This window comes from Ursus americanus, chromosome 2, assembly GCF_024610735.1.
Source record: "Ursus americanus isolate L20-20 chromosome 2, mUrsAme1.1.p, whole genome shotgun sequence".
NCBI lineage: Eukaryota > Metazoa > Chordata > Mammalia > Carnivora > Ursidae > Ursus > Ursus americanus.
Window position 1 is genome coordinate 22,864,458 of NC_142128.1, and position 26,662 is coordinate 22,891,119.

The window sequence follows — 26,662 nt, forward strand, 5'->3', positions numbered from 1 at the left end:
AGTTCTGTTGGTCTGCTCTACTGTGCTCCTGGTTTCTAATTCATTGATCTCTGCTCTAATCTTTTTTTTTTTTTTTTAAGATTTTTTTATTTATTTACTCGACAGAGATAGAGACAGCCAGCGAGAGAGGGAACACAAGCAGGGGGAATGGGAGAGGAAGAAGCAGGCTCAGAGTGGAGGAGCCTGATGTGGGGCTCGATCCCATAACGCCGGGATCACGCCCTGAGCTGAAGGCAGACGCTTAACCGCTGTGCCACCCAGGTGCCCCTGTTTCTATAGATTTTAACTTTCTGTTCTGTATCACTCTTGGGGCCTTTTTACTTTTATAGAACCCCCCTTAATATCTCCTGTAGGGCTGGTTTCGTGGTTATGAAATTGGTCAGTGAGTGGCGATTCTGGAAGGTCCTTAGCTTTCCATCAATTCTGAATGACAGCCTTGCTGGATAAAGGATCCTTGGCTGCATGTTTTTCTCTGAAAGAGCTTTAAAAATGCCCCCCCAACCCTTTCTCTCACTCCAGGTCTGTGTAGACAGGTCTGATGTAATCCCAATATTTTTGCCTTTGTACATGAGAAATTTCCTTGCCCTGGCCGCTTTCAATACTGTATCCTTGGATCTAATATTTGTGAAATGCACTATGACATGGTGTGACGTAGGTTTGTCATGGTTGAATTTGGGAGGGGTCCTCTCTGCCTCTTGGACACGAATGCTTATTTCCTTTGCTAGATTGGGGAAGTTTTCAGCTACAGTTTGTTCAAATATCTCTTCTAAATCTCTCTTTCTCCACCCCCTCGGGGATGCTGATGATTCTGACATTGGAGCATTTCATTGAGTCAGTAATCTCCTGTAACCTGCATTCTTGAGATTGGATTTTTTGAGCCAAGTTTCTGTTTTAGCTTTCTCTTCTACCATCCCATCATCCAATTCACTAATTCGTCCTTCTGCCTCATTTACCCTGGCCGTCAGAGCATCTAGTTTAGACTGCATTTGATTCATAGCATTTTTAATTTCTGCCAGATTCACTCTCATTTCCACCCTTAGAGATTCTATAGTCTCATTAATATTTTTTTCGAGTCTACACATCATCTTGACCATTGTTACTCTGAATTCCATTTCTGATAATTTGGTTATATCCATATCCATCAGTTCTGTGGCAGAGGCCACAGACTCATTATCTTTTCTTTGCGGGGGGGGGGGATTTCTCCTTCTTGTCATTCTGATGAAGAGAGGTTGCGGGGTTGCCCAGAGCCCAAATTATTGACCAGGACCCAAGCCGTGCGCTCTTGTTTTATAGGGACCTTATGGATGTGGTCTTCTTGATTTTTCAGCCTGCCTTCTGGGGGAGGGGCCTGCCATGCTGATATTCAGGCAACCCTGTTTGGGTAGAGTCTCCGTGTCCCCTGCGAGGGGGGATGGGGATGGGCACAATGTGAGCTGGTATTTCCAGGCTTTTGTTCTCTGGCGGCTTTCCCTGGTGGTTTTCTGTGCCTCTTCTGAGAGTCAGAGCAGCAGTGGCCATATCCTAGCCTCCCTCTCAGAACAGAGAGATCGCAGTCCGCTCTCCACTGAGCTCTTCTGGCCTCTCTAACTGTTTCTGTTGGTGCTGCTAAAAACCCTGCAGCCGGTGTCCCAGCCCTCACTTCCAGGGCCAGCACGTCTCTGTCTTTTGTGTTTCTAACACCGCCAGCCACCAGCCGCCCCTGCGCGCGCTCCCGAGCTCCCTGTTTCAGTGAGGTTCACGCGCACTCCAGAGCACAGGGTTTCAGTCTGGTCGCGTACGTGTTCCCCAGCTCACGGTCTCAGTCTGTTCTCTAGCGGGTGCCCGTCCGTGAGTCCGGCCGCTCCCCAGTGCAGGTGGCTACCGCTTCCCGGTGCCCAAGCGCGGAGGCTCCCCCCCCTTCCGTTTATTTTCCAGTATCTGTGCGCAGATTCACGGCTCCCCGCTTTGTGCCTCAATACTCAGCACTGGAGATGTTCATTTGTAGAGATCCAGATGTATCTTCCTGCGTCTCAGGCTGATTCCGTGGGTTTTCATAATGGTCTGGTACCTATCCAGCTTGGCTCAGGGGACCAGCTGAAAAATGGGTCCTACTCCTCTGCTATCTTAACTCCGCCCCCCCTCCATCTATGGCAGTTTTTAATTGCTGTTATAGCTTGATATTTTCCTGTTAAGAGAATATTGCCCTCATTGCTCCTTTAGAATTTCCCTGGCTTCCCCCCACCCCATTTTTTCCAGTATGAACTTTAAAGTTAGCTCGTCTGGTTCTTGGGGGGAAATGGTTACTGGGATCAAGTTTAAAAATTCGTTTAATTAAGTACAGACTATAACACAGAGACTTCAATCCAAAAACATGGGTTTATGCCTTCCCATTTGTTCCAGTGGTGCGTGTCTGTTTTCAAATTTTTATCACTTGGTCCAATGGATTTTAGAAGGTTCACCTCCTGAATATTGTAAGATCTTTTCTTCTGTTAAAACACATATAAATATATATATATGTGTTTTAAATTATTTTTTTAGATTTTATTTAAGAGAGCGTGTACATACACATAAGTTGGGGGTTGCAGAGGGAGAGGGATAAGCAGACTCCCTGCTGAGCAAGGATCCCACCTCGGGATTCCATCCCAGGACCCTGGGATCATGACCTGAGTGGATCATAACCAACTAAGCCACCCAGGTGCCCCATACGGTTTTATTTTTAAGCAATTTTTTTTTTAGTATTTTTAAGTACCCACTGTGGGGCTTGAACTCATGACCCCAAGATCAAGAGTTGAATGCTCTTCCAACTGAGCCAGCCAGGCCACCCCACTTCTGTTATATTTTCTAACTGTAGTTGCATATAGGAAAGCTTCTGACTCCAGTTAATTTGTTGAATGTTTTTCAGAGTAGCTTTTAGTTGATTGTTGACATATCTGAAAAAAACGTTGTTTTTTTTTACGTAATCTCCACACCCATCATGGGGCTTGATCTCACAACCCCAAGATTGAGTCACACCCTCCACAAAACCAGCCAGGCACCCTGAAAAAAAGTTTTGACTCCTTTTTGTCTTTTTTGTTAGACAAAACTGTCTAAATTTTTAATTTAATCCTTTGTCTAATTGCTTTAAGTAGTATACCCAGGATATTAACTATGGTGAGTAAACATATGTCTCAATCCTAAAGAGTATGTGGAGTGTTTGATTTAGCAGGTTAACTTTTTACCGTTTTAATGAGGTTAATGAGAATTCATCTACTCCTATTTTAAGAACTTATATCTGGAATGAATTGTAGATCTCAATCCCTGAGATGATTTCTTTTTCCACCTTCTCATTTGGTTTATACATGGTGTGAGCTACACTGTAGATGCCCTGATACCACCCTTGCATTTCTGTGACCGTTCTTCCCAATATCGCACCCTTTGCAAGACATCTCAGGGCGGTTATTTTTTTAACATGCTACTGCTACTTAGGATTTTAATTCCTATCATGCTTTGTCAGGTTTTAAGTAAGTCAATACTTCAGAAGTATCTGGAGGCTCATTACATGTTTAACCCTTGCATTTGTCATAAAGATGTGATCATCATTCAACCATGAAAATACCTGGGCCTTTTCTTCTCCAGTAATTGGTCTGTTGTAATTTTCTTTCCAAAAAGTTTAAAGGCTTATAAGCCATTTTCCTTCATCCGTTGGTATACCTTACATTAAAGTTTACTTTCCTATTTGAATTCAGTGTTTAACTCCTCTGTCCTTATCAGTGTGTTTCAGGCTATGACTGTGCACTGAGCCCCATCACTTCTGAGGTCACACTCCACCTGCTGTACGCCATGAGGAGTCTCCCCTTTCAGGCAGATATACAAGAGCTGGGCACACTCTCAATCAACTTCAGAATTTTTTTTACTCTTTTCAGGTTCATGTTTGTTGTTAAACTACATTACCAAATATGTTTTTCTTTTTGGTGGTGGGGCATGCACAGACCATCACCTAAACCTTCAGAAAGCACTGACTCTAGTGCCCAAACCAGGTCATGGAAAAAGCCTTAGGGAGCAGAATTTCACATCTTGCCCATCCCAGCTTACTGATTTTTCCCCCCTAACCCTCTAGGGCTACACGATCCACTAAGGTTGCCATTAGCTACATGTCCCAACTGAGCGCTTAAACCGTGGCTGGTCCAAACTGCAAGTGGCCCAAGTATAAGGTACCAGATCTTGAAAACTGTTTTACATTTTTTGTACTAATGTTTTAAATTATATATTGCTGTTTTAGCTATTATGTTAGGCTAACTCTATTTTTACCAGTTTCTTTTTACTCTTAATGCCCTAGATAACTGCATTGTTCTGCCAGGCAGTGCTAAGTTCTCCCTCCATCCGTCGGCTCCCTTCCCTGATGATGTGCAAGGCTCTGAGAGTTCATGCAACACTGCCTTCCTGTAACCCTTAGAAGATAGTAGCACCATGATGCCAGGTTAGTGTTAGTATTTATTTTAAAAATACACAAAATATAAATTTTTTACATCAAAGTGTGATAACCTCACTTATACATTGTTTCATACTTACCTGGTTTGGTTTGCAACCTTATGCAAACATTAATAGATGGGATTTGATTCTGATTTTTTGCTAAGGTTCATGTAAACAGCTGAGACTGCTACATAAAATTGTCTTAAAAGGTAAGGTGGCCACAGAAACCCAGCAGTGAAACAATTCAATTTGGTTTGTTTAATGAAACTGGCAGAAGTCTTAGCAGATAGGTAATCGAAGACTAAATACTGGCTTCTAGGCATTTTAAATATTTAAAACATTTTCTTCATCTTGTAAACATAACTTAGACCTTGTTGGCATTAAGTTTGAAAAGTAAAATATTAAACCATGATTTTCATCAGCCTGCCTGTGGTCAGTATACACTCTCTTTATTATGAGAATGAAACCAAATAATAAAATACATCAGGAATTTCAAATTATACTGTAACGAAGGTCCCGGCTGCCCTCTCTCCTGGGAGCAATCTAACTAACTTCAGCTGACCCTGCCCCTGGCTGAGGATGATCCCTGCTGTCCGCCAGACAGCAAAACGCCCCAGCCGCGGCATGGTCAGTTCCTCCCGCTCTGTGTCTTCCGAAGCAGTAAGACCACTGCCACCTCTGCTGGCTTTGCCGTCCTTCCTTGGGCTTGGATTCACTGGGTTAGTGGTTTGTGACTATTGTCAAGACTGTACCGTCCCTTTAAGGTACCACATGCCACCATAGCTTACACAGCAGTCCTGTGAGGAGAGAGAAACGTGCTAAGGGCAGACTTTGGCAAGAAAGGTAGCTACTGCGTCGTGTTCGGAATACCACAACTCAATTTATGCTTAATGGATAGAACACAAATGGGAAATCAAGATCCGCCTCATCCCAGTGCTATGGTAACAGTGTTTGGGCCTCAAAACCTCTTCCTCTCAGGGTGTCCAAAAAGTGAGGAGCCATAAATGAATGTGCTTTGTAAGCACATTGAAAAAACAAAACAAAAAACCCATAAGCTGACCTAGAACAGTGCCTCATAATAACTAGCACTAGGTTATGCCCTGGATGTCTGAGAGCATCACAATGGAGGGAAACGGTCCATGTTCCACGGTTTCTGCAAATATGGTATTTGTGCCACAGTTAATTCATAAAAGCATTATAAGTAGTATACTTAGGTACTTTCATATACTAGATAAATATTCCTTTTTAAGCCAAACTTAAAATTGGTTCTACTGAAAGTAAGTGGTACGAGATTCAAAAGGGGAGGGGAGTCGGGCCTCTCAGGCCTGGTCACCTCAAAGGAAGACCCACTAGACTATTTTTGGAAGATGGCATCCACACCTCACTCAGTTCAGTCCTTCTGCCCGTATCCACCATCATCAGTTGCAGAGACCCCCTGGCTGGGGAGGGAGCCAGAAGCTGGATTTAAGAAACACACTGGCAGCCTCCACCTGAGACAGGGGCCTGATAACGCAAAGTAACTGTACCTTTAGCACTTTATCCACTTCCTGTTTACTCAGATCCTCTCCACACTCTTGAGTCAGCCGCGACTGGATCATGTTCCGACGTACCCGGTAATTTTTGGAAAAGATTTCAAGCAAAACCTGTCGGTGCTTTAATAGCAAAAATATGTTACTGTGGAAAACAGTCACCTAAAAGAGCACCACCCCAAAACAAGAGATGCAAACCATGGACCTAACTCCACACTGCGGTCTGTGTGCGCCCAGGACTTCTGTTTACAGGTGAGTACGTCTGACCGACCTGTCATCCCGAGACCCCAGGAAGAAGACAACAAAGCCAGGGACGCGCCAGCCGAGGACAAGCAGTTTAGACTTGGTGTTTCATGATAACTAGGAGGCAGGGAAAGGCACAGACAGGGCCGGAAAGCTTTGTCTCGTGTATTTTTAAGAATATGCCCTTATTTGAATCTGATCATTAAAAGAAAAAAATCATCAAATTCTTTGAATTTCCTCTACCTGCCACCTCTTCTGGCTGAGTGTACACAGGATGGCTCAGGAAGAGCCGCCGCCCTGCTCTCGTGCTGGGGCCCCAGGGGGAAGCTCCCCATACCTTAGGGACAGGACCTGGAGAAGGGGCAGACTAGTGTTTCAGCAATTTAACCTTAATCCTTAAAGTTCAGGCAAGTTCATGATTAAGGAAAATTGTGGACCTCAGGGTCCATGACCACACTAGACAGACACTGCTGCTGGTTTAACTCCTATTTTGTTCATTGGACACTCGTGACCCTTCCTGCCAGAGTGTGACAGGAGGCAAAATGGACCAATTTCTCTTAGAAACCAGCACCTGAGATCTGATAAGAAATCCTTTTGATTCTTACTGCCAGAAGCCACCTGAGAAATGTGGACTGTCACTGGTTCATGAGCCCGGCTGGATGGCAGAATCCTTTGGAAAGCTCTATAGACATGTAGGGGTGCCTGGGTGGCTCAGTTGGTTGTCTGCCCAGGGTCCTGGGATTCAAGCCCCATGCGGGACACCTGCTTCTCCCTCTGCCTGCTGTACCCCGCTTGTGCTCTCTCAAATAAAATCTTTAAGAAAAAAGTCTGTAAACACGTAAATATCTAGCTCCTACAGAGCTGAACTAAATCTCTGGCATCAGTCTTAAGAGCCTATATATATATTTTTAAGAGAATTCTAATGCAGCTGGTCTAGACTGGCACTCAGGAACCACTGGTTTCGGCTCAAATGATGGGCACGTGCAGCCTGTTTTCACAATACACAGAGCCAGATTATTTAAAATTGGGAGTGGCTGGAAAATCTGAAGTGTACATTCTGTACTCTGCATCTCCCTAAAGGCCTCACCCCACCTCCCTGCTTTTGGGGAGACAGCAGCAGAGATCACCTTACCTGATCGCTCATGTCTCCAGACTCCCAGAGGGCGAACACCTTCTGCTCATCTGGGGACGCAGCAGTCTGGGGGGGAAACTAACCAAGGCCCAGGCGTGAGTTGTCTGTCTTTACCACACAGGTCCACCTGCCCTGGTCTGCATGAGTCCCACTCAGAAAAATGAGCCCATGTGAGACCAGGGGCTCCAATTCCAGTTCTTGCCACTTATTAGGACTTCAGTGGGACAGCAGGAAGCCCCCAGATTCACTGGACAAGGAAAGGAATCTGGTTTCTGTTTCTCCTGCTAGCTTGGCATTAGCTCACCTCCAACATAAGCCCTCAGATGTGGGAGAAGCACTCCCACCGCCCTAGGAGTATCCTGGGGATTCCTTCCAACCCCTTCCCTCAAGGGCTGTGCCGGTACCGGTGAGAGGCCCTGCCTGACTCCCAAGCAACCCACACCACTTGGTTCAGCAGGGTCCAAAGGTGGACCAAGAAAAAGAGGGCCAGGCTCACAGCACCTGGTTTCCAGCCTTGACCCCACAACAGAAGCAACAGTGGTGGCTCCTACCACATAAAGCCCCAGGAGGACTGTAAACGTACAATCTCATTTGATCATCGGAAAGCAGAGAGGCAGGAACAAGGTGTTGCAGCCTCCCACTCTCCAGGGGAAGAAGCCAGCTCCGTTGACTTAGTGTTCCGGGTCACACATCTAATAAGTAGCAGCACCAGGATTAAACTCAAGTCTGTGAGTCTACTCACTCTCCCTGGACCTCAGCACCCCGAGGCTAGACACTTCAGAGGTCCTTTCCTCCTCAGAGGGGACAATCCTGTATGGTCTCCTGGGGACACCAGCCCCACCAAGAGGAAGGAGCGGGGCAGCGGTGCCTGAGAGCAGCCTACCTCACATCCCTCTCCCATCCACTCCAGCAGCCCAAGACAGCCCAGCTAACCCTGGGCAGGTGCCCCTCCCTGCCTGGCCCAGCTCCGAGAAAGGGGAGCCTGGAGCTAACTACACCCATTTGCTGGGTGGGCAAAGGTGGTTCCAAATAGGACAGGGCCCCCAAACTCTGGTACCTTCCATAGGAAACTGCACCAAGGAGGCTCCCTGCCACGAGGGCCAGATCTCCTGGGAGAGCCTAGCCAGCTTGATATCCAGGGCCTCTCGTCCTAGTTTCCGTGTCTCACATACACAAAGATGGCCTTCGCCTCACATCACCTGAGGCTGCAGGTGCTTCTGACCTTGGATTGCAATTGTCGACGCTCCCTTACGAGGCCGCCACGGCCCCACACCAGACCTGTCTGCTGCCAGGTCTGGGCAGAGGCAGGGGGGAGAGAATGACCAGCACCACTTCCTGAAGCCATAGGCCAGGAAGGAAAATGGTCTGCAACATGCCCTCTGCCCCTACACTTCTACTCCAGGGCCCCTGCCAAGGCAGACGAGAGACCTGGGGTGTGGATGGCTCATGCTGCCACCTGCAGGCCTGGCAGCAGAAATGCTGAGCACGGTGCTCAGCTAACCTCTAGCCAGAGAGGCCTGCCGGAGCCCAGGCACAAGCTGTGGGCTCGGCTCAAAGGGCCAGCGCATCTTAGTTAAAGCAGAAAAGATTTCAGCCCTGCAGCCACTATACTGGGTTCCAATTCCAGCTCTAGCACTTCCTGGGTATATGACCTTTACACAAGCTCATTTCACTTCTTTGAAGTCAGTCTCTACACCTGCAAATTGCAAAGATCAAGTGCTGGCAGAAGCGAATTCATCCTGAAAAACGGCGGGGTTGACAGGAACCTGCACGGACCAAGGCCCTGCTGTAGGCCAAGCAATGGGTTAGCGCCTTCGGACATCTCAGTGGGCCCTTACCCAAGTCCTAGGATGGCAAAGCCAACATGTGCCCACGTCAGATGAGGGTGCAGAGCCTAAGAGGCCCAAGCTAACACAAAGCCACCCCATGAGAGCCAAGATTCAGACCAAGGTCAGTGCTCCCCCCGAGTTCCCATGCAGCCTGCAAACAACTGGTTCCCCCAAAGCAAGCGTGGCGCAGGCCACTCCAGAGTGACCCCATTTGTTGCCTTCCCGCCAGGAAAGGTGCTGCCTGCCTGGGAGCCGTCCTGAGGGGCAGAGGGTGGCCTCGCATGCACGCCCAACCGGAGGCGCAGGCTCTACTTACAGGCACCAATATTTGCTTGCAACCGGCGGCCAGCACCGTGTCCTGCAGCATGCGGTCCGAGATGCCACTGAACAGTGTGTGGCCAGGTGGCAGGCTGGCCAGATGCAGGTTGAAGAGGCGCTTGAGTTCACTCAGCGTGAGCACAAACTGTCTCTGAAAGGTGGCCTCCACGAAGGCCCTCAGTTCCCGGGCCACGGGGGTGCTGGCACAGCCCGGGGGCGGGTGCCCATTGAAGCTGTCCCCACCTGTCGCCCGCCCGCTAGGCAACCCATTGGCCAGCCTGTTGTGGAGGCTGCCACCAAGAGAGGTGTCCATGGGCTCCTCGTCTTCCTCTGCATCTCGATCTTCTTCTTCCTCTCCCTCCTCACTCATGGGCTCCTCCTTGATCCGCACGCCAGGCAGGACCGAGGACGCCTGCATCTGCTCTTTCCTCCGCTGCAGCTCCCGTTCCAGCAGTGCGTGGTTCTGCTGGGCCTTGCTTTTGGCCACTTGGACCCGCTGGTCCCCAGAGAGCAGAGCAGCAGGCCCTGTGGGGAGAGGCAGCGCTGCTCAGGGGGGGGCTCAGGGACAGTGCAGAGAAGGGCCCTCTGCCCACGGATAAGCCCTGCCAGGCTGACGGGGGCATCCTGCTCCCCGGAGGAAGGGCACAGGAACAACGCAGGCCAGGCGGGGCTGAAGCAAGCGCTTCGGTCCTGCCTCTCACCCCCACTGACTGGGCGGTGGGGTGGGGGGGAAGCGGAGCTACCCCCACGATGAGGAAAGAAACAGAAGTGGGGAAAATGAGAATCCCACGTTGGGAGATTCAAACCAGGACGGGTTACTGCTGAGTCTCTGCCAGTTCCTCCTGTCCCACCGCCACCTTCTGCCAACCCAGGAAGGCCTGCGCCCCAGCACAGCCCCGGAGTTCAGAAGCCCTCAGTCCCTAAGGCCAAGCCTTAAGCTGAGGTCTGTGGGGAAGGGGGAGGAAGGCACAGAAAGGACACCCAGTGGTGAGAGCCACACACCCCTCTCCAGCCCGAGCCCTGACAAGCCCCCACAAAGCAGGCCTCCCAGAGCCAGGGCTGGGTTAGGGGCCGGCCCAGTCCAAAGCCCCTCGCACACCTGATTGTCCATCTGGCTTCTTTGGCAAGCTTTCCTTCACAAGATTATACACTTTTTCTAATCTGAAAAGAAGAATAAACGCTTTTAACTTTACACCACGTCCCCTGTCACCTGCCTCACTACAGTAACCCCTGCCATCGAGGCAGGGATATCCTGGTGACTGAAGACACCAGCTGCATGGAGCCCTGCCAGCCCTCCCCACGGCACAGGCCCCGTGCCCAGCGGGAGCCCCCAGGCTGGGGCGGGCAGCAGTGACCCACACGAGCCCAGGCTCCTGCTCCTTCACAACCCCTCGGAACAGACACACCAGCTCTGATCGGCAGGGGTGGCTGTGTCAGGCCTGTGCTGGGGGTTTCTGGGAGGAAGGGGTGCATGGGGCCCCAGCGTGCCTCCACCAGCCCACACTTGGCCTGGGGGGCGAGGTGGCTGTGGATTGCCCAGCAACCCCTTACTTGGCCTGGATGCCCGTCCACAGCATATGCTGCCGCTGGACCACATCTGGATGCTTCCTGATGAACTCCCCATCGTAAGGCAGTATGAACTCCCAGCCCTTATTGATCCGCACCACGGCCATGTGCTCTAGGAAGTCCTTCACATCCTCCGTGCACAGCTGGGGGAGAGGACGAAGGTAAGGCCCGCAGGCCCAAAAGCCGCCCGGCCCCACTCCCTGCAGCGGCAGGGCCCAGGCCTCTGACCGAGAGCACTTACTTTAGTCACTGCCGCCACCTCTTTCCTCACCACCCACCGGCTCTGCGTGAACTTCCACATCTGAGGGAGAAAAAGCAGTCTGTTTCCAGGAGACAAAGACGGATTACTCCTAAGACCACCCCCCAGGCCCCTGCAGTTGTCCTGGGGGCCTGGGATGAGGGAAGACGGTCCTGACAAGAACTCAGATTGGACCAGCCCCTGCCCCCAGGCCCCGTTTTTGTTTTTTTTTTAAGATTTTATTTATTTATTTGATAGAGACAGCCAGCGAGAGGGAGGGAATGCAAGCAGGGGGAGTGGGAGAGGAAGAAGCAGGCTCCCAGCAGAGCAGGGAGCCCGATGCGGGTCTCAATCCCAGGGCCCCGGGACCACGCCCCGAGCCGAAGGCAGACGCTTAACAACTGAGCCACCCAGGCGCCCCACCCAGGCCCTGCTCTGACTGCGTCCACGTGAACAGAGACAGGCGGGCAGGCAGTGGCAAACGGCCCACGGGCTCTGTGAGCGTGCCCAGGGTCAGATATCCACCACTCTGGCCCCGAGCTGCTAACTGTCCAGGGAAGCCAGGATGCCCGGCCAGGCTGAGAGAAAACGCAGGCACTCTCTTCAACAGCTTCAGGGTGCCCTGCGCACAGCTTAGGAGACCGAGTCCCCTCAAAGGATCCCAGCAGCCGGGGTTCAAGCCCTTGAGAGGGATACCTGGGCCGGGCTTTACCGGATGAGGGCAGGGCAATGAGCTAGCTCTGGAGTTGCCAAAACCCCCCGCAGTAACACAGGGAACACGTACGAGAGAAGCAGGCCTGCGTCGGGACTGTGGAGGCGGGACAGTCAGCCCCACCCGAAGTCGGCGCCATTCAGGGGTTTGGGCAAAGTGGTACCAGACTGTCCAACTATTCGTAATGAGCTAGAAATCTGGTTTGCACCAGGATTTTGAATTTTAAACATTAATACAGATGAACATTTAAAAAAAACTACTCAGGCCAAATGAAACACGTTCCTTAGCCAGAGTCCACCTACGGGCTTCTGGTTTATAATCCCCAGGCAAGAGGAACTCAGATGTTCTTATGAAGCCCAAGACTCCAGGATTCTGAGTCGAAGGAGAAAGAAACAGGGTCCAGAGCCACCCCCTCCCATGATCCCTGCCCAACCAACCAGAAGCCAGGGAGCCTGGGCACTTACAACGAAGTCACGACCCCGGCAGAGCACCTCGGCAGGGACGCCGCTGTGAGGGCTGGAGGAGTCCTTGGGGTACAGGATGTCGCTGCCAACAAGAGCAGGAGCAGGTCAGTCCCAGTCCCAGCCCCTCCGCTCCTGCAGCGCCCCACCCCCAGCTCCAAGCACCGGCCCAGCCCATGCCTCTCCAACACAGGTCGGAGAGCTGCCCTCGGGGCCACCCTTTCCACCGCGGAGCCTGGCTCTATGAACACGTACACAGAAAAGAAGCACACCCCCCAAGTGTCCTTCCTCCCAGTCCTTCATGACCTTCCATGCACACACTGGCCAGCCCTGAGGCCCACTGCAGTCAGGGAGAGCAGGGGCTCAGAAACAGGCCAGCCTGGGACTCTGGGGAGACAGCGAGTCCCACCTTCGAGGCAGGTGTGAGGCCCAGAAAGACTGGCTGGGAAGCAGGACATAGCTTCACCACCTGCCAGAAGGGACAGGCAGGCAGTGTAAGTGGGAGCAAGAGGGGTTAGGGATGGGACCTGGATGGGGCCTGAGGCACAAGTGGGGCTGAAGCCTTTGGAGAGAATGGGACCAGCAGTCCAACTCAGAGAACTTCAGGGCCCAGGGGTGAATAAGCAGGTAGCTGAGGCTTACAAGTATAACCGTGACCAAGTTCAGCCACAGACCCTGTCATTCACACACACACACACACACACACACACACACACACACACACACACCAGACCATCCCGTGCCCGAGGAGCCCCTGCTCTCCTGCCCCACTCCTTCTGCTGGGAGACCTCTCTCCTCCCCTCCTCAATCCTACCTGGTAACCAACTAATACTCTTCCTTCCAGGCTGAGCTCTGTGTCCACTCCCTTCCCAGAAACACACTATGGGGACAGGGGCCATCACTGCCACACAGAGGGAAGGGAGCCGCTAGGTAGGTACTGAACGAGCGGATGAACGTGGCACGTGCCCCGGATCCCTGCACTCCGTGCGCTCATCTGTAATGGTGCCCACTTCCGCCCGCACACGTTTCCTGAGAACGGGGACAGCATGTGAATGACAGCGGAGCACAGGGCACAGAACATGCCACGGAGACAGATTTAGTGAACCATGTGTGAATTCTGCATCATCTCCTCACAGGAACACAAAGGAACAACGAGGAAGGAGCACCACCCCCAGGCCGTGGCATGGCAGTGAGGGCTCGCAGCAGGACCCGAAGCACGGCGGCAGGCAGAACACATGAGGCCCGGGAGGCCCTGACAGGGACAGACCCCAGGCTGAAAGGGCAGAAGCACCAGGGCCACAGGCAGTGCTGGGCGAAGAGCTCAGACCCCAGCTCTGTGGCTGGCTGCCCTGCTGTCAGACATTTGGCAAGTCTCTGCCTCTCTGGGTCAGTGTCCTCAGAAGTGACGGGACGGCCCCTCCTAGCTCTCATTCATTCACAGCACCCCAGACCATCCTGTGTCCGAGAAGCCTCTGCTCTCCTGCCCCACTCCTTCTGCTGGTGGTCCTATTTAACAAGTGTTGCGCCATCCAAAGACCTTCCACAATCAAACAACGTGGCAGGAGACAACAGCCGCGACCTACTGACAGACACTGGCCATGTTTCCCAGTGCAAGGGCGCCACCAGGTGGCAGCAACGTGAATAGCCTTTACAATTCACTTGGCCAACCAACCGAAACGATGGGAGTTTCAGCAATGAAGTACTTAAAAAATTTCGAAGTTTTTTCATATTTTGATAGACTGTTCAGTTCACCTTACACCACACTTTCTAGAGTCTTTATTAGTGTATTCTGTGTAAACTACTTAAAATTAAACATAATCCAAGTACACATAAAATGCAGCCACACTTCCTAGCAAGGGCCTAAGATGTGCCAGGCATTATACTGAGTGCCAGGAACACGAGGGACGGTCAAAACAGAAGTCCCTAAAACCCCTTGACAGTGACAGTCTGGTGGAGGGATCACAGAAGAGAAACTCCTGAAAGGCATCAAGCCACATGCTCCGAACCCCATGGGACACGTGAAAGAAAACTCATGCTCAGACGCATCTTAATGAACTGTGGAAAGCCACAAGAGAACATCTCAAAAAGGGCCTAGCGAACCAGGGGTAAAGAGAGCAGACTCGTCACTAGAAACAATGGGAATAAATGCAATGAAATTATGTCAGTGTGGAAGGAAATCAACCTTGAATTCTACATTCAGGAAAAGTATCCTTTAACCACAAAGGTGGAATAGACCTTTCCAACCATACAAAACCCAAGGGAACTCTGCCCCTGCAGACCCTCGTTAAAGGAAACACCCCAGCAGTTTTTGGCAGAAGGTAATTATCCCAGACAGAAACTCAGATGCAGAAAGGCATGATGAGCAAAATAAGAAAGTAAATATGTGAGCAGATCTGAAGAATATTAACTGGATATGATAATGTCCTGTGGGTTTTAAAATACAATTAAAATATATAAATACAACAGCACGAGTTGGGAGAAAAGTAAATATAAAACATTCTAAGGTCTTTGAATCGTCCTGGATGAGGGTAAAACAGCAATTAATATTAAACCGTGATCAGTTATGAACGCACCCTGGATCTGTAGGGTACTCACTAAAAGAGCCCAGAAAAGGTAACTTTCAAATTAGCAGGGAGAAATAGAATGATTAAGAATCCAGTAGCAGCTAAGAATGGATATAAAATGCAGGACAGACAGCGCTATGGTGGACTTAAACCCAAAACATCAGTAATCACGAGGACTTTAAATGGATCAGACGCTCCCATAAAGAGAACTCACCTCTTCACAACCCAGTTTCCTTGGACCAACATCGCCACCTTCTGGATGCCACGCAGAACAGCCACAGAGTCGATGGAGGGGCCGAGGAGGCTCATCAGGTTGGCAAAAGGCATGACCTTCACTGCGGAGGGTGCACAAGACATCAGGCAAGGGAAGAGGCCCCGGCCCTTCCCTCCCCCCGCCACCCCCCATCCACCAAGTCTATACAGCTTCAGGCTCACACAACCACCCCAGCATGGGAATAACGCAGACGACGCGGGCAATAACAAGTGCTGACTTCACTGGCTGCTTGTGCAGGCTCCCCGCACTCACTGAATCCTGGAGTAGACACCCCAAGGGGTGCTCCTTAAAGGTAAACTATTATGGGATGCCTGGCTCAGTTGGTAAAGTATGCAACTCTTGATCTCAGGGTCATGAGTTCAAACCCCATGTTGGGCGTGGAGCCTACAGGGGTGGGGGTGGGGGTGGGGGGGTAAAACCATTACTACTCTGGCCCAGAAAGGGCCTGGGGTAGGCCCCACGTCCTCTTAGCAAGGCCAGTGGGCTGGCGCCTTAGCAGCCCCAGGCAGAGCCGGGAGCTCCCCTCTGCTCAGGCACCTGGAGAACCTGGAGGTGGTATCTTCGAAGAGGAGCCCGGAGCCTGGGACCCAGCTCTGAGATTCAGGGCCCACGTCTGCCCTACAGATCCTGGCCCCCCGAGTCCTCTGAGAAAGGAGACCACTCCCTACTGTGTGCAGCCTGGTGTGGGTGCCACAAAATAGTGCAAGCGAACGAACGGAGCTCATGTTCACGTGCAAGGCTCTGTATACGCCGTGAGAGAGCATCTCAGCCCCCAGGAGCTCTCCTAGTTCCTTAGGCGCGGGAGGGTCAGTGGTCTGCTCATGCTCACACAGCAGAGTGGATCAAGAACAGGAACTGGAGCCCGGCCGAGTGCATTCCTTCCAGACAAGGCCAGAGCTGTAAAGCCAGGCAAGCTCTGGGTGGTGGGAGCCTCTGGCCTTGCCCCTCAGTCCTTAGTCTGCCCCACACTCCATTTTCCCCAGGAGGTGATAGGGCTGGGGTCCGCCTGGGGGAAGGGGGTGTCCACCCACCATTCTTCATCAGGATCTTGATCTGATCGGCCAGGGGCAACGTGCGCAGCTGGGCCATGGACAGGACGTTGCTGGGGGCCACGGGTTTGTCTCTGTTGAAAACAGAGACGGTATGTCAGAGGAGGGTGAGAGAGATGGGGGGTGGGGAGGGTGGCGTCCGGCCCAACTCTACTCACTTCTCCTCCTCCGGGCTGGGCGGCATCAGCATCATGAGGTACTCACTGCAGGGGAGAGGGCAGGGTCAGCAGCTCCTGGGCTCTGTCCCTGCCCCACTCCTGCCCACAAACCCAGATCGCACCTAGGCTGAAGCCTCCCCAAGGGAGGGCTGGGGGATAGGGGATAGAGACCCATACCCACCCTCCCCTAGCTCCCGCCCAAACTTGCAGAGAAAGGGCGACCATCTCTTTCCACACCCACCCTCCTGGCCTTCTCCAGAGGCCACAGTCCCGAGGAAGGCCCCACACCAAAGGGACCCTCCTGGGGCCAGTGGTAGGCTCAGGAGCCCGCAGGGCTAAACGGCCCGGCCGGTCCCACCTGGGTGACTTGACGAGCTCTGTGTTCTCAACCCCGCTGGAACCCTGGCACAGCAGGTACTGGCGCTCATGCTCAGAGCGGCTATCCTGTTGGGGAAGGGCAGGGTGGGAGGACCCTCAGCCACCATCTCGGGCCAGCGCCACCCCCAAGCCCCTCTGCCATCCAGTTTTCACCCCTGCATCACCTTCCACTCCAGCCGCCCACTGTCCTGCCCCAAGGCTCGCCAAAGGATCACATCCAACCACCTGAGCATGGCACTCAAGGCCTCTGCGAAGTGGTCTCAACCAAGCATTTCCAGCTTTACCACCGAACAGCCCCAGCACCCGTGCTGAGGTACCCTGCCTGCGACACAGGGCCATTAACAGCAATGGTAAATAAAACAGCTAACAGTCACTGAGCACCTACTATGTTCCAGGCTCTGGTCCAATGGCTGCAAATATGTATCGACTTATCTCATTAGGTAATTTGCATAAAGTCACGCACCAGGAAATAGCAGAGCTTCTGGAAGTCTGACTCTAAGGCTCTGTCAACCTGAATCTCTTTCAGGAAAGTTCCAGAGAAATCAGGAGTTGCTCCTCCCCGAGAAAAATGTTGGGGAGCCCTATGGCATCTTTGGCTTTGATTCAATCGCTTCCCTTACTCAATACAGTTTCAAGCATTGGGTTCTAAGTCAGCACACGAGATGAAAACCAAGTATAGAGTAGTCGAAAGCACCTTTGGCAGGTACACAGGGAACCTGGCCATGTGACAGATGGCCGGTTCTCCAGCGAGCGCCTTCATTCAGGACCCACGATGCATAAAAGTACATAACCAAACACCAGCCCCACCCTGGGGCCGGCAAGAAGCTCACACTTGACGAGAGCCTGGGGATGCCGAAACCCCTGACCCAGGATGGTGGACTCCTTTCTCACTCTCCTGATCCCCTGGGGACACACGCTAAGCAGACCGGCTGGAACAAGGGATAAACTGTCCCCAGGACTTGACCCTCTCTCCCTGGGCTCCCTACCACCAAGTGGCTCTCAGAGAATCTGAAACCAGTTCAAGATGAGACTGGGCTCCTCTCCCAGAACCCCGGTCCAGGGCCAGCATCAGCCCCCACCGCTGGGGACCCCGGCTTACCCTCAGGCCGTAGTAGTGCAGGTGCACCCAGGGCTCCTCGGCGTGCTTCTTCTGCAGGAACTCGTAGGACTGCACGCGGCGCTGGCGGGCCTGCTCTGACTCAGGACGGGAGAACCGCACCTGGGAGGGGGGTCGTGGCCTCAGGCCCAGGACCCATTCTGGGCTGCCGGCCCCGCACCGCTCCCCCTCCCCTCATTTCCCAACACACATCTCTTAAATTCAGCTCCAACTGTGTCCGTCTCTGTGACTCGCAGACACAGGCCAGGGAGCAGCTTTTTCTTCCTTCTGCCTGCCCAGCACCCAATCCATTTCCACTCCCACTGCTAAAGCCCCCCTCCCGTTTTCCTTTGGGAAATGCCCAGGTCCCCCTCAGCTCAAGGGAGCAAATATCCCTCCCCCGGGCCCCCACCCCCACACACGTTCCCAGCCACAGGAGTGGGCACGTGACTCAGACCTGGACAATCCGAGCACCAAATCCTCTTAGCCACAGGGGCTGGTTCAGGGTTGGCCAAGCCAATGAGTCCAGTCTGGGACTTTAGTTAGAAGTAATGAGAAAGAAGTTTCTTTTCCCCTGGGGTCTTGGAAGCTGGGAGGATGTGAGCCTGGAGCTGGGACAACTCTGTACCACTGGGGACAGACACCCTGCCTGAGAAAGAGGCCAAAAGAGGAAGGCAGAACCTGGAGATGGAGATGGAGAAACCAGGTCTCGATGACAGAGCCTGAGCACCTGAATCCAGCCATACCTGAAGCTACCCCTCAACTTTTCAGTAACAGAGACCAATACATTCCATTTTGGGCTCATGCCAGGTAGATCCAGGTTTCTGCTGCTTAGCATCCCGATGGAACCAAGCCCTGACACCTCTCCTATGAAGGGCACCTGCACAGGGCCGTTGGTGGATTATAGAACCCTGGGATTTTTTCTTTTTTTTAAAGTAGACTCCACACCCAACATGGGCCTTGAACTCACGACCCTGATATCAAGAATTGCATATTCTACTGACTGGGCCAGCCAGTCAGAATCCTGGGATTCTATACGGGTGCTTTAAAGTTCACGGGCCTAAGGATGACTTGTTAAACGAGGGCCAGCTGAGTCCCCGAGAAGGGAAGGAGGCTGATCATTCAACAAGCTACTGAGAGAACAGGGCGAGCACCCACCACCGCCACAGCGGTCATGTCGGTATCATGTCGGTATCATGTCGGCGCAAAGGCTCACAACTTAAGCCACGTCCGTACGCCATCTGTGTCACTCTGTGCTTTCTTCCTTAAATACTCATTCTAACTTCCATATGCTTACAGAGAGGAAACTCCACAAGCCCTAAGTGGAAGGGCAATATTCTCCTCACAATGCTTGCAATACAGGAATAAGTATTAGACAGAAATGCTGCATCTGTGCACCACTGAAAAGACAGAATTACGTGGTTAGGTAACACGGCACAGACTGTGCGGGTTCCCTGGACCTCCTAGGCCCCGGTCTCCTCCTCCCAGGCAATTCCAGTTCCAGCCAAGCCCCAGGGTCCCTGCGCTATGGAGACCCCAGGCTGCTATCCTGTGTACATCTGGGACAAGTCAGGGTGGGCAGACAGGCTATCCCTCCAGGCCGCCCCGCAGGCAGGCTCTGAAGAACGGGACCCTGTTTTAGTATCTGTTTCACCCCCAGAGCCCGGCTTCTGCACAGCCCCTCCCACCCCATGCAGCCTCCAGGCAGCTGAGCTACAGAGCCAGCCGCTGCCCCCCAGGCCCTCCCTCTCCTCGGGGCCGGAGTTCACTCACCGTGATCTGCTTCACGTCTTCTTCCGCCTCATCCTGTGAAGAGTCTCCTGCTGCAAGAGAAAGCGGACGCTGCTTGCAGCCTTGGCGGAGCCCCCCAACTCCCCAGAAGGCCTCAGGCAGGGGTCTCTGGGAATTCTCCTTCTAGACACAGGTGGTTGGACAAGTCAGCGCTTCTCAGTTGGGGGCAGTTTTGCCCACCAGGGGTCACTCGGGAATGCAGGAAGGCATTTCTGGTTGTGAGTGCTCCCCACACCCACTGGGAGAGGGAGGGACGCTGCTCAGTGCCCTGGAATCCAACCCTGTGCAGTTTCTCCCACGACCAACCCATCCCGCCAAGATGCAGACAGAAGGGCTAGGCATCCAGAGCTCACCTTCGTTGGCCGCCTCCCTCTCCCGGTGCTTGGCGTCCGCCTTATCCAGGTAGGAGAAGCTGGGCCGCAGCTGCAGGATGCCGTGGAGAGGCGTCAGGTGCAGCTCACCTGGCAGAGGAGGAAGGCCTTGGACCTGACCCTGGGAACTGCGGCCAACCCACCCAGCTTGGCTCACGGCAGTCACAAAAGGCCCTGGACTCCCCCAAAGGCCTCAGCCCACCGCCAAGCCACCTCCCACCTCTGCTCTAGCTCCCAGTCCCAGAGCCTCGGGAGCACCCGGCCCATGGCCCTTCCCAACCACCCCTCCTGGCCCAGTAAGCACACAGCTGCAGCAGGACATGAGCCACCTCTTTAAGCCTGCCTGCACACCCTCCCCCATGAGCACCGAAGGCCTTTCCGACCCCGGTCGCCACCCCCTGCCCCCCAGTTGCTTGCTCTGGCACACAGGGCAACTTTTCCACTCCAAACAGGGCCTGCTTTTCCCCGCCAGGCCTCTTTGCCAGACACCCTCAACACCCACCGCCCACTCCCCACACAGACTGCCTCTCCTCCTCATCCTCCAACTCGGCTCGTCAAAATCCCACCCAATCCGCTCAGAAGTCTGCTAGTGCAAATGTGGCTGGAGGAACGGCCCTGGTGTGGCCAGCTGGAGGAGTGACTACACAGTCCGCGACGATTATCAGGACTTTTCCTTGTGAATTAGACCCATGTATGGGGAGGCGATGCAAAAACCATCAATTTCTCTCAAGTCAATGTGGGCTTGAAAGAGAAGAAATCACACGCTGAGGCTCTGGTAAGTGGCTCTGTGAAAGGCTTCTGGACTCAGAGCGGAACGCTTGCAGTCAGGGGTAAAGAAGCAAATGGTCCTACAAATACCACATGATTTCACTCATATGTGGAATTTAAGAAACAAAAGAACGGGGGGTGGGGAAGCACACACACAAAAAAAACAAATTCGGGGCTCTTGGGTGGCTCTGTGGGTAGAGCATGCAACCCTCGATCTCTAGGTTATGAGTTTGAGCCCCACACTGGGTGGGCATAGAGCCTACTTAAATAAACAAAACAAAAACACACACACACACACACAGAACCCACAGACTCTTAACCACAGAGAACACACTGATGGTTACCAGAGGGGAGTGGGTGGGGGATGGGTGAACTGGGTGATGGGGATTCAGGGCGCACTTATCTCGATGAGTGGAGTCAGGTACAGAATCACTGACTCGCACTACTGTACGCCCGACACGAATATAACGGTTTGTTAATTATACGCGAATTTAAAAAATTAAAAAGGAATCATCTTACCACCCTACATATGAGAATAATTTTCAAAAATGTTAAAAATTTTTGTATAAAATAATACTGGAAAAAATTTTAGGGGGTGCTTGGATGGCTCAGTTGGTTAAGCGTCTGCCTTCAGCTCAGGTCATGATCTCAGGGTCCTGGGATCAAGCCCCGCGTCACGTTCCCTGCTCACTGGGTTACCTGCTTCTCCCTCTCCCTCTCCCCTGCTTGTGTGCAATCGTTCTCTGTCAAAAAAATAAATAAAATTAAAAAAAAAAAAAATTAGGAGAACCTCTGTATGAACCTAGGATGGGAGAAAGAATCCTAAAAAACAAGACAAGAGATTCAGAAGAAAGAAAGTTAAGTTTGGCTACAGAAGAAAACAATCACGTCGGGAAGATAGCACAAGGTCTGGAGATGGACGGTGGTGACGACTGCACACCAACGCGAATACCCTCACCGCCACTGAACTGCACACTTAAAAGTGGTTAAAATGAGGGGTGCCTGGGCGGCACGTCAGTTAGGTGTCCGACCCGGTTTCGGTTCAGGTCGTGATCTCAGGGTCGTGAGATCGAGCCCTGTGTCGGGCTCTGCGCTCGGCATGGAGTTAGTTTAAGACTCTCTTCCTCTGCCTACCCGCCCCCTGCCCCCCGGGAGCATGCTCTAAAATAAATATTTTTTAAAAAATGGTTAAAATGGTGAATTTCATGTTATGTACATTTTACTAAAATCAAAAAAGAAGGATACGGTTATTTGATACTACTTCTGAGTCTTTCCTAGTTGTTTCCTAAGTGTTCAAATTAGTTTTACTTATTGCTTTATGAACACTAAATACTTACTTTTTAATGGCTTTATTGAGATAGAATTCACATGCCATACAAAATTTAAAGAATACTAGTCAATGTATTTTAATATATTCCTGCAGCTGTACAACCAGCACTATAATCAATTTAAGAACATTTTGAGAGGCGCCGGGGTGGCTCAGTCGGTTAAGCGCCTGACTCTAGATTTCAGCTCAGGTCACCATCTCAGGGTTGTGAGATGGAGCCCTGTGACAGGCTCCGCACTGACCGTGAAGCCTGCTTGGGATTTCTCTCGCCCTCTGTGCCCTGCCCCCAAAGAACATTTTCATCTCCCCAGAAAGAAACCCTGAACCCATCCTCAGTCACTCCCCAACCCACATTCCTCCCAGCCATGGGCAACTACTACGTGCTTTCTGTCTCCACGGACTTGCCTCCTGGGGACACGTCATGTAACGGACTCCTACAGCGCGCAGCCTTCTGTGACGGTTTCTCACCGAGCATCACGCATGCTAGAGGACACAGCAGGACTGCATTTCCTCACGTGGCCAAATAACATTCAGTTGCACGGCTGTAGTGCACTTTGCTATCATCAGCTGGCAGATATGGACTGTTTCTACCTTTTCACTATTATGAATACTGCTGCTATGAACATATTTTGTGTGGATAGATGTTTCACTTCTCTTGGGTGGATGCTAAGAGTAAAATTGCTCATGCATAAGTACCTTGAATTTTTTTTTTTTTTTTGAGAGGGAGGGAGGGATGTAGAGAGAGCAAGCGAATGGAGGGAGGGGCAGAGGGAGAGAGAATCCCAAGCAGGCTCCAGGCTAAGCGCAGAACCCGACATAGGGCTCGATCCCACGACCCTGAGATCATGACCTGAGCTGAAATCAAGGGTTGGATGCTCTACGAACTGAGCCAACCAGAAGCCCCACAAGTACCTTATATTTAAAACAAAATTCTCCCACCTGTCTCAAAAGTTCTGCTGTGTGTATGTCTGTGTCCCAGGAGGACAGTGACCTTGGAAGCACCACCTTTATCAGGCCAGGCAGCATCAAAAGCCAGAAGTCCTTAGAGGTGGCCTATTCCAGCCCCCTGACAATGTCATTTCTACAACCTGCCTGGCCCCTAAGAGCATCCAGCATTTGGGGAGCAGAAAGCTGGGTACCAGGCTAGGGACAGCCTCCCCCCGTCCCAGCCCCCCTCCTGCTTCCCTCCCACCCAAGCGGCCTCCAGGAGCCACGGCAGCCTGGCTGCCCAGCGCGGGTACCTTGCCTGTAGAGTGCGGCAGCGTAACGGGCTGTGTTACTGGTGCTCTGGGAGGAACAGAATGTCTGCTTGTCCATCAGCTTCCTGGGAGCACAGGGAGAACAGACGTCAAGGGAAAGGCAGTTCCAGACCCAGGGCGTGGCAGGCACAACATCCTCTACCCCGGACACCTGCTGAAATTTAATACCAAGGGACAGGGAGCAAAGCCCCAACTCAGCATATGTGAGCCTCAGGAGGGAAGCTGGGGAAGAGAAAACCCAAGGCCTGATTTGTGGCCCAAGGACAGGGTGGGTCAAGCCCCCACTCCCATCAAGGGGCCTCTCGGGAGGGAAGAGATTTGCCACAGGGCAGGACTGTGCCAGGCCCAAGCATGTGAAGTTGGGACGTTGGTAGGGAGCCCAGCAACGGGCTCTCACTGAGGCACACCAGAGCCTGGAGGCTGGGCCCGGGGAACTCACGAGGAGTAAGTGCTGCTCTCATCCGCGCAGGCGCCGTCCACGTTGAGTGCAATCTGCTCCCCTTTGCTGCGGCAATAGTTGGGGTTCAGGGTGTCGATGGCCATCTCAAGCTCTACCTGCAGGCATCAGCACCCCAACCAGCTATGAGGAACTCAAGGATACCCCCAACCTGGCCACAGCCATGTCCTGGCCCCAGTCCCTGCCAATCCCAGCCCTGCCCAGAAGCAGGCCCAACACACATCCCTCCCTAAGGGTCTCTGGGGTTCAGTCTACATCAAAGGTCACAAACCCCAATTCCAACAGAAAGACCAGAGTGCTTTTTTGGGGGATGGTGTCATGTAGTTCTATTTGTCTTCCCCATTCTACCCTCCAAAGTCTAAATTCGGTGCCAACATTAAAAATTCAAGAGATTTTCTCATAAAAATTCTCATTTCCAACTTTTCTTGAAAAGTCATTGCAAGTGGCAATGGGGGGGGGGGCTGAAGCTGCAGACACCCCCTGGACAAGGCACATGTCCAGTGCTCCTGGCGCCTATCACCCCATGCCTTCAAGGCACTTCGAGCTTATCAGAGCTGCTGCCTGTCAGTCCCTGCCTTATCCTGTGAACATGAGCCCCCCATTCCCAGTCTCTAACTCATCCCGAGCCTTATTCTTCCCTGGCCTCTCTGCAGCTGCTTTACTCCCTTTCTTTCTGGAAACTTTCCTTCCTCAGCTTTCCAGGCTCTGCAAGCGACTGGTTCTCCTCCAAATCCTCCAATCGCTCCTTCTCTGGGCTTCTAGTCCCCAAAAGGCCCGTCTCCGCCTCGCATGCATCGACCCCCACCTGTATCGCCCCTCCCCTCCTCCACCTGTCAGAGGGCAGCCCCACCTTCTGCTGCTTGGGCTTGATCTTGGCTGAGAGGTGTGGAATGTCATCGTAGGTCATCGAGGCTGGGCGCACAGGGTACTGGGGAGGGGAAGGGAGCCATCAGTCCACCCTGCCCAGGCTGGCCCGGCCCGGCCCAGACCAGCGCTGGGCTCAAAGGCTCCAGCCAAGAATCAACGCCAAGCAGAGACCAGAGGTCCTCGCTGGTCCCCGCCTGCGTCCCCTTCATACCAGCTCCAACCAGCTTCCTTCCAAAAGTCAATTTTCGAAGGTCTCTGACCTCTGAGGGACAAGCCTAAGCATCAGGAACCCGAACAGGCCCCTCTCCGGTCACTCACAGCACCCTGCCGGGCAGGCAAGACTGAAGACAAGGGACATGAGACCGTGGGCAGCACAGACGGAAGACCTGACCGGTGACGTGCTGAGGGTGGAGGACGGGCGTATGGGCCATTCTCTCTCTGCCGCCCTGTCAACTTTTCCATAATAAAAAGCTGCCCCTGACCCACTCGGCCCCTTCTGGGCCTCAGTGTCCCCGTGCGTGAAGTTTTTATGTCACACTTAAATATATTGCTCTGAAGTCACTTCTTTGCTCTGAACACGCTGGGGACATCTTCCCACATCAGTCCTCACAGAGGCACCTTTCTTTTCTCTGGCACCGGAAGGACGCCATCAGGTGGATGGATGAGTCACGGTCTGGACCCGCCCTTGAGCAGCTGTGCCCAGAGCTGCCTGCACCACGACAGCCTCCGGAAGGAGCCTGCTGGAGGCGTGGCACCGTGTACAGTGAACCCTCTGTGTGGGGCCTTTCGGATGTGCTACATTCCAGCCCAGAGCAATGGTGACTTCCTAAAAGCTCACTCAGACAGCAACACAGCTACTCCTCCTTGCTTCCTGGGCCGGAGCCTCTGGCAGCGGAAGGAGGAACAGTCTGGAGCCTGACTGGTGTGGCCTGAGCCCTTACAGCGCTGCCATCTCTTGATCTCGGGCTGGGCCGGGTGGTGGTAAAGGGCAAGGTTCTGGAATCAGGCCTGGGTTCCGGTCCCAACTCTGCCTCTTGCAATGTGTGGACCTGGGCCAGCTACTCACCACCACAAGTGTGCGAGTCCTCACCTCACGGGGCTGCTGGGGGCGGGGAATGAGGCAAAGAGAGCAGACACTGCCACAGGGCCTGGCCCACCATGAACACAATGGAGTCACCGTCACCACCGCCAGCTCCCCACCATTTTGCAGGCAGTCAAGGAAACCAGTTCAGAAGGCCTGAAGGCAGCCTGTAAAGGCAGACCCCAGGGGCGGGGGGGAGCCGGGCCTCTTCCCAGCTCACATTTGGAGCACCCCCACTGTTGCCCTGTTCTGGGTCCCGTGCACAAGTGGCTAGCCTCTCCGCGCCTCACCTTCGCACATGCAACATGGAGACAGAACACTTAGAACCACAACCTTCTTGTTGGAAATGCAAACAACCTGTCCCTGCCCCGAAACATGAAACAGTGTTTCCATTGGATCCAGCAACTCTGCTCCTAGGGATATGCCCAAGAGAAAGGACAACACCTGTCCACACAAAAGCTTGCGTGCGATGTTCACAGCAGCACTGCTCGTAATAGCCCCAAAGTGGAACCAACCCAAACAGCCATCGATGCACGGATAACAGAATGTGGTGTATATAGCCACATCACGGGGTACTATTCGTCCATAAAAAGGAATGAGGTATGGATACGTGCTGTAACATGCGTGAGCCTTGAAACCACGATGCTAAGTAGAAGAAGCCACCTATGCCATGATTCCGTGGGCATGAAATGTCCAAAACAGGCGAAACCACAGAGCGAGAAAACAGGTTAATGGTTGCCTCAGGATGCAGGCAGGAATGGGGGAC

The 26,662-nt window shown here is 52.7% G+C and overlaps 1 protein-coding gene across 4 annotated transcripts in view; it reads right to left on the reverse strand.

Moving 5' to 3' along the window:
- Positions 1-4,856: 4,856 nt before the first annotated feature.
- POLR3E (RNA polymerase III subunit E) overlaps positions 4,857-26,662 on the reverse strand; it is a 29,246-nt gene continuing 7,440 nt past the window's right edge. For 3 of the 4 annotated variants that reach the window (XM_045776431.2, XM_087869824.1, XM_045776433.2), the window contains exons 4-21: positions 24,799-24,876; positions 23,931-24,046; positions 23,474-23,556; positions 20,120-20,227; positions 19,749-19,798; positions 17,979-18,098; positions 16,860-16,945; positions 16,502-16,546; positions 16,326-16,417; positions 15,235-15,355; positions 12,460-12,541; positions 11,287-11,346; positions 11,031-11,188; positions 10,579-10,640; positions 9,478-10,004; positions 7,333-7,410; positions 5,955-6,080; positions 4,857-5,225 (exon numbers count right to left, since the gene is read on the reverse strand). In XM_045776431.2, the coding sequence (XP_045632387.1) occupies positions 5,169-5,225; positions 5,955-6,080; positions 7,333-7,410; positions 9,478-10,004; positions 10,579-10,640; positions 11,031-11,188; positions 11,287-11,346; positions 12,460-12,541; positions 15,235-15,355; positions 16,326-16,417; positions 16,502-16,546; positions 16,860-16,945; positions 17,979-18,098; positions 19,749-19,798; positions 20,120-20,227; positions 23,474-23,556; positions 23,931-24,046; positions 24,799-24,876 (2,049 nt within the window). In that variant the 3' untranslated portion in view covers positions 4,857-5,168. The remainder of the gene's footprint in view (positions 5,226-5,954; positions 6,081-7,332; positions 7,411-9,477; positions 10,005-10,578; positions 10,641-11,030; positions 11,189-11,286; positions 11,347-12,459; positions 12,542-15,234; positions 15,356-16,325; positions 16,418-16,501; positions 16,547-16,859; positions 16,946-17,978; positions 18,099-19,748; positions 19,799-20,119; positions 20,228-23,473; positions 23,557-23,930; positions 24,047-24,798; positions 24,877-26,662) is intronic. The other variant, XM_045776432.2, reaches the window with a different exon arrangement.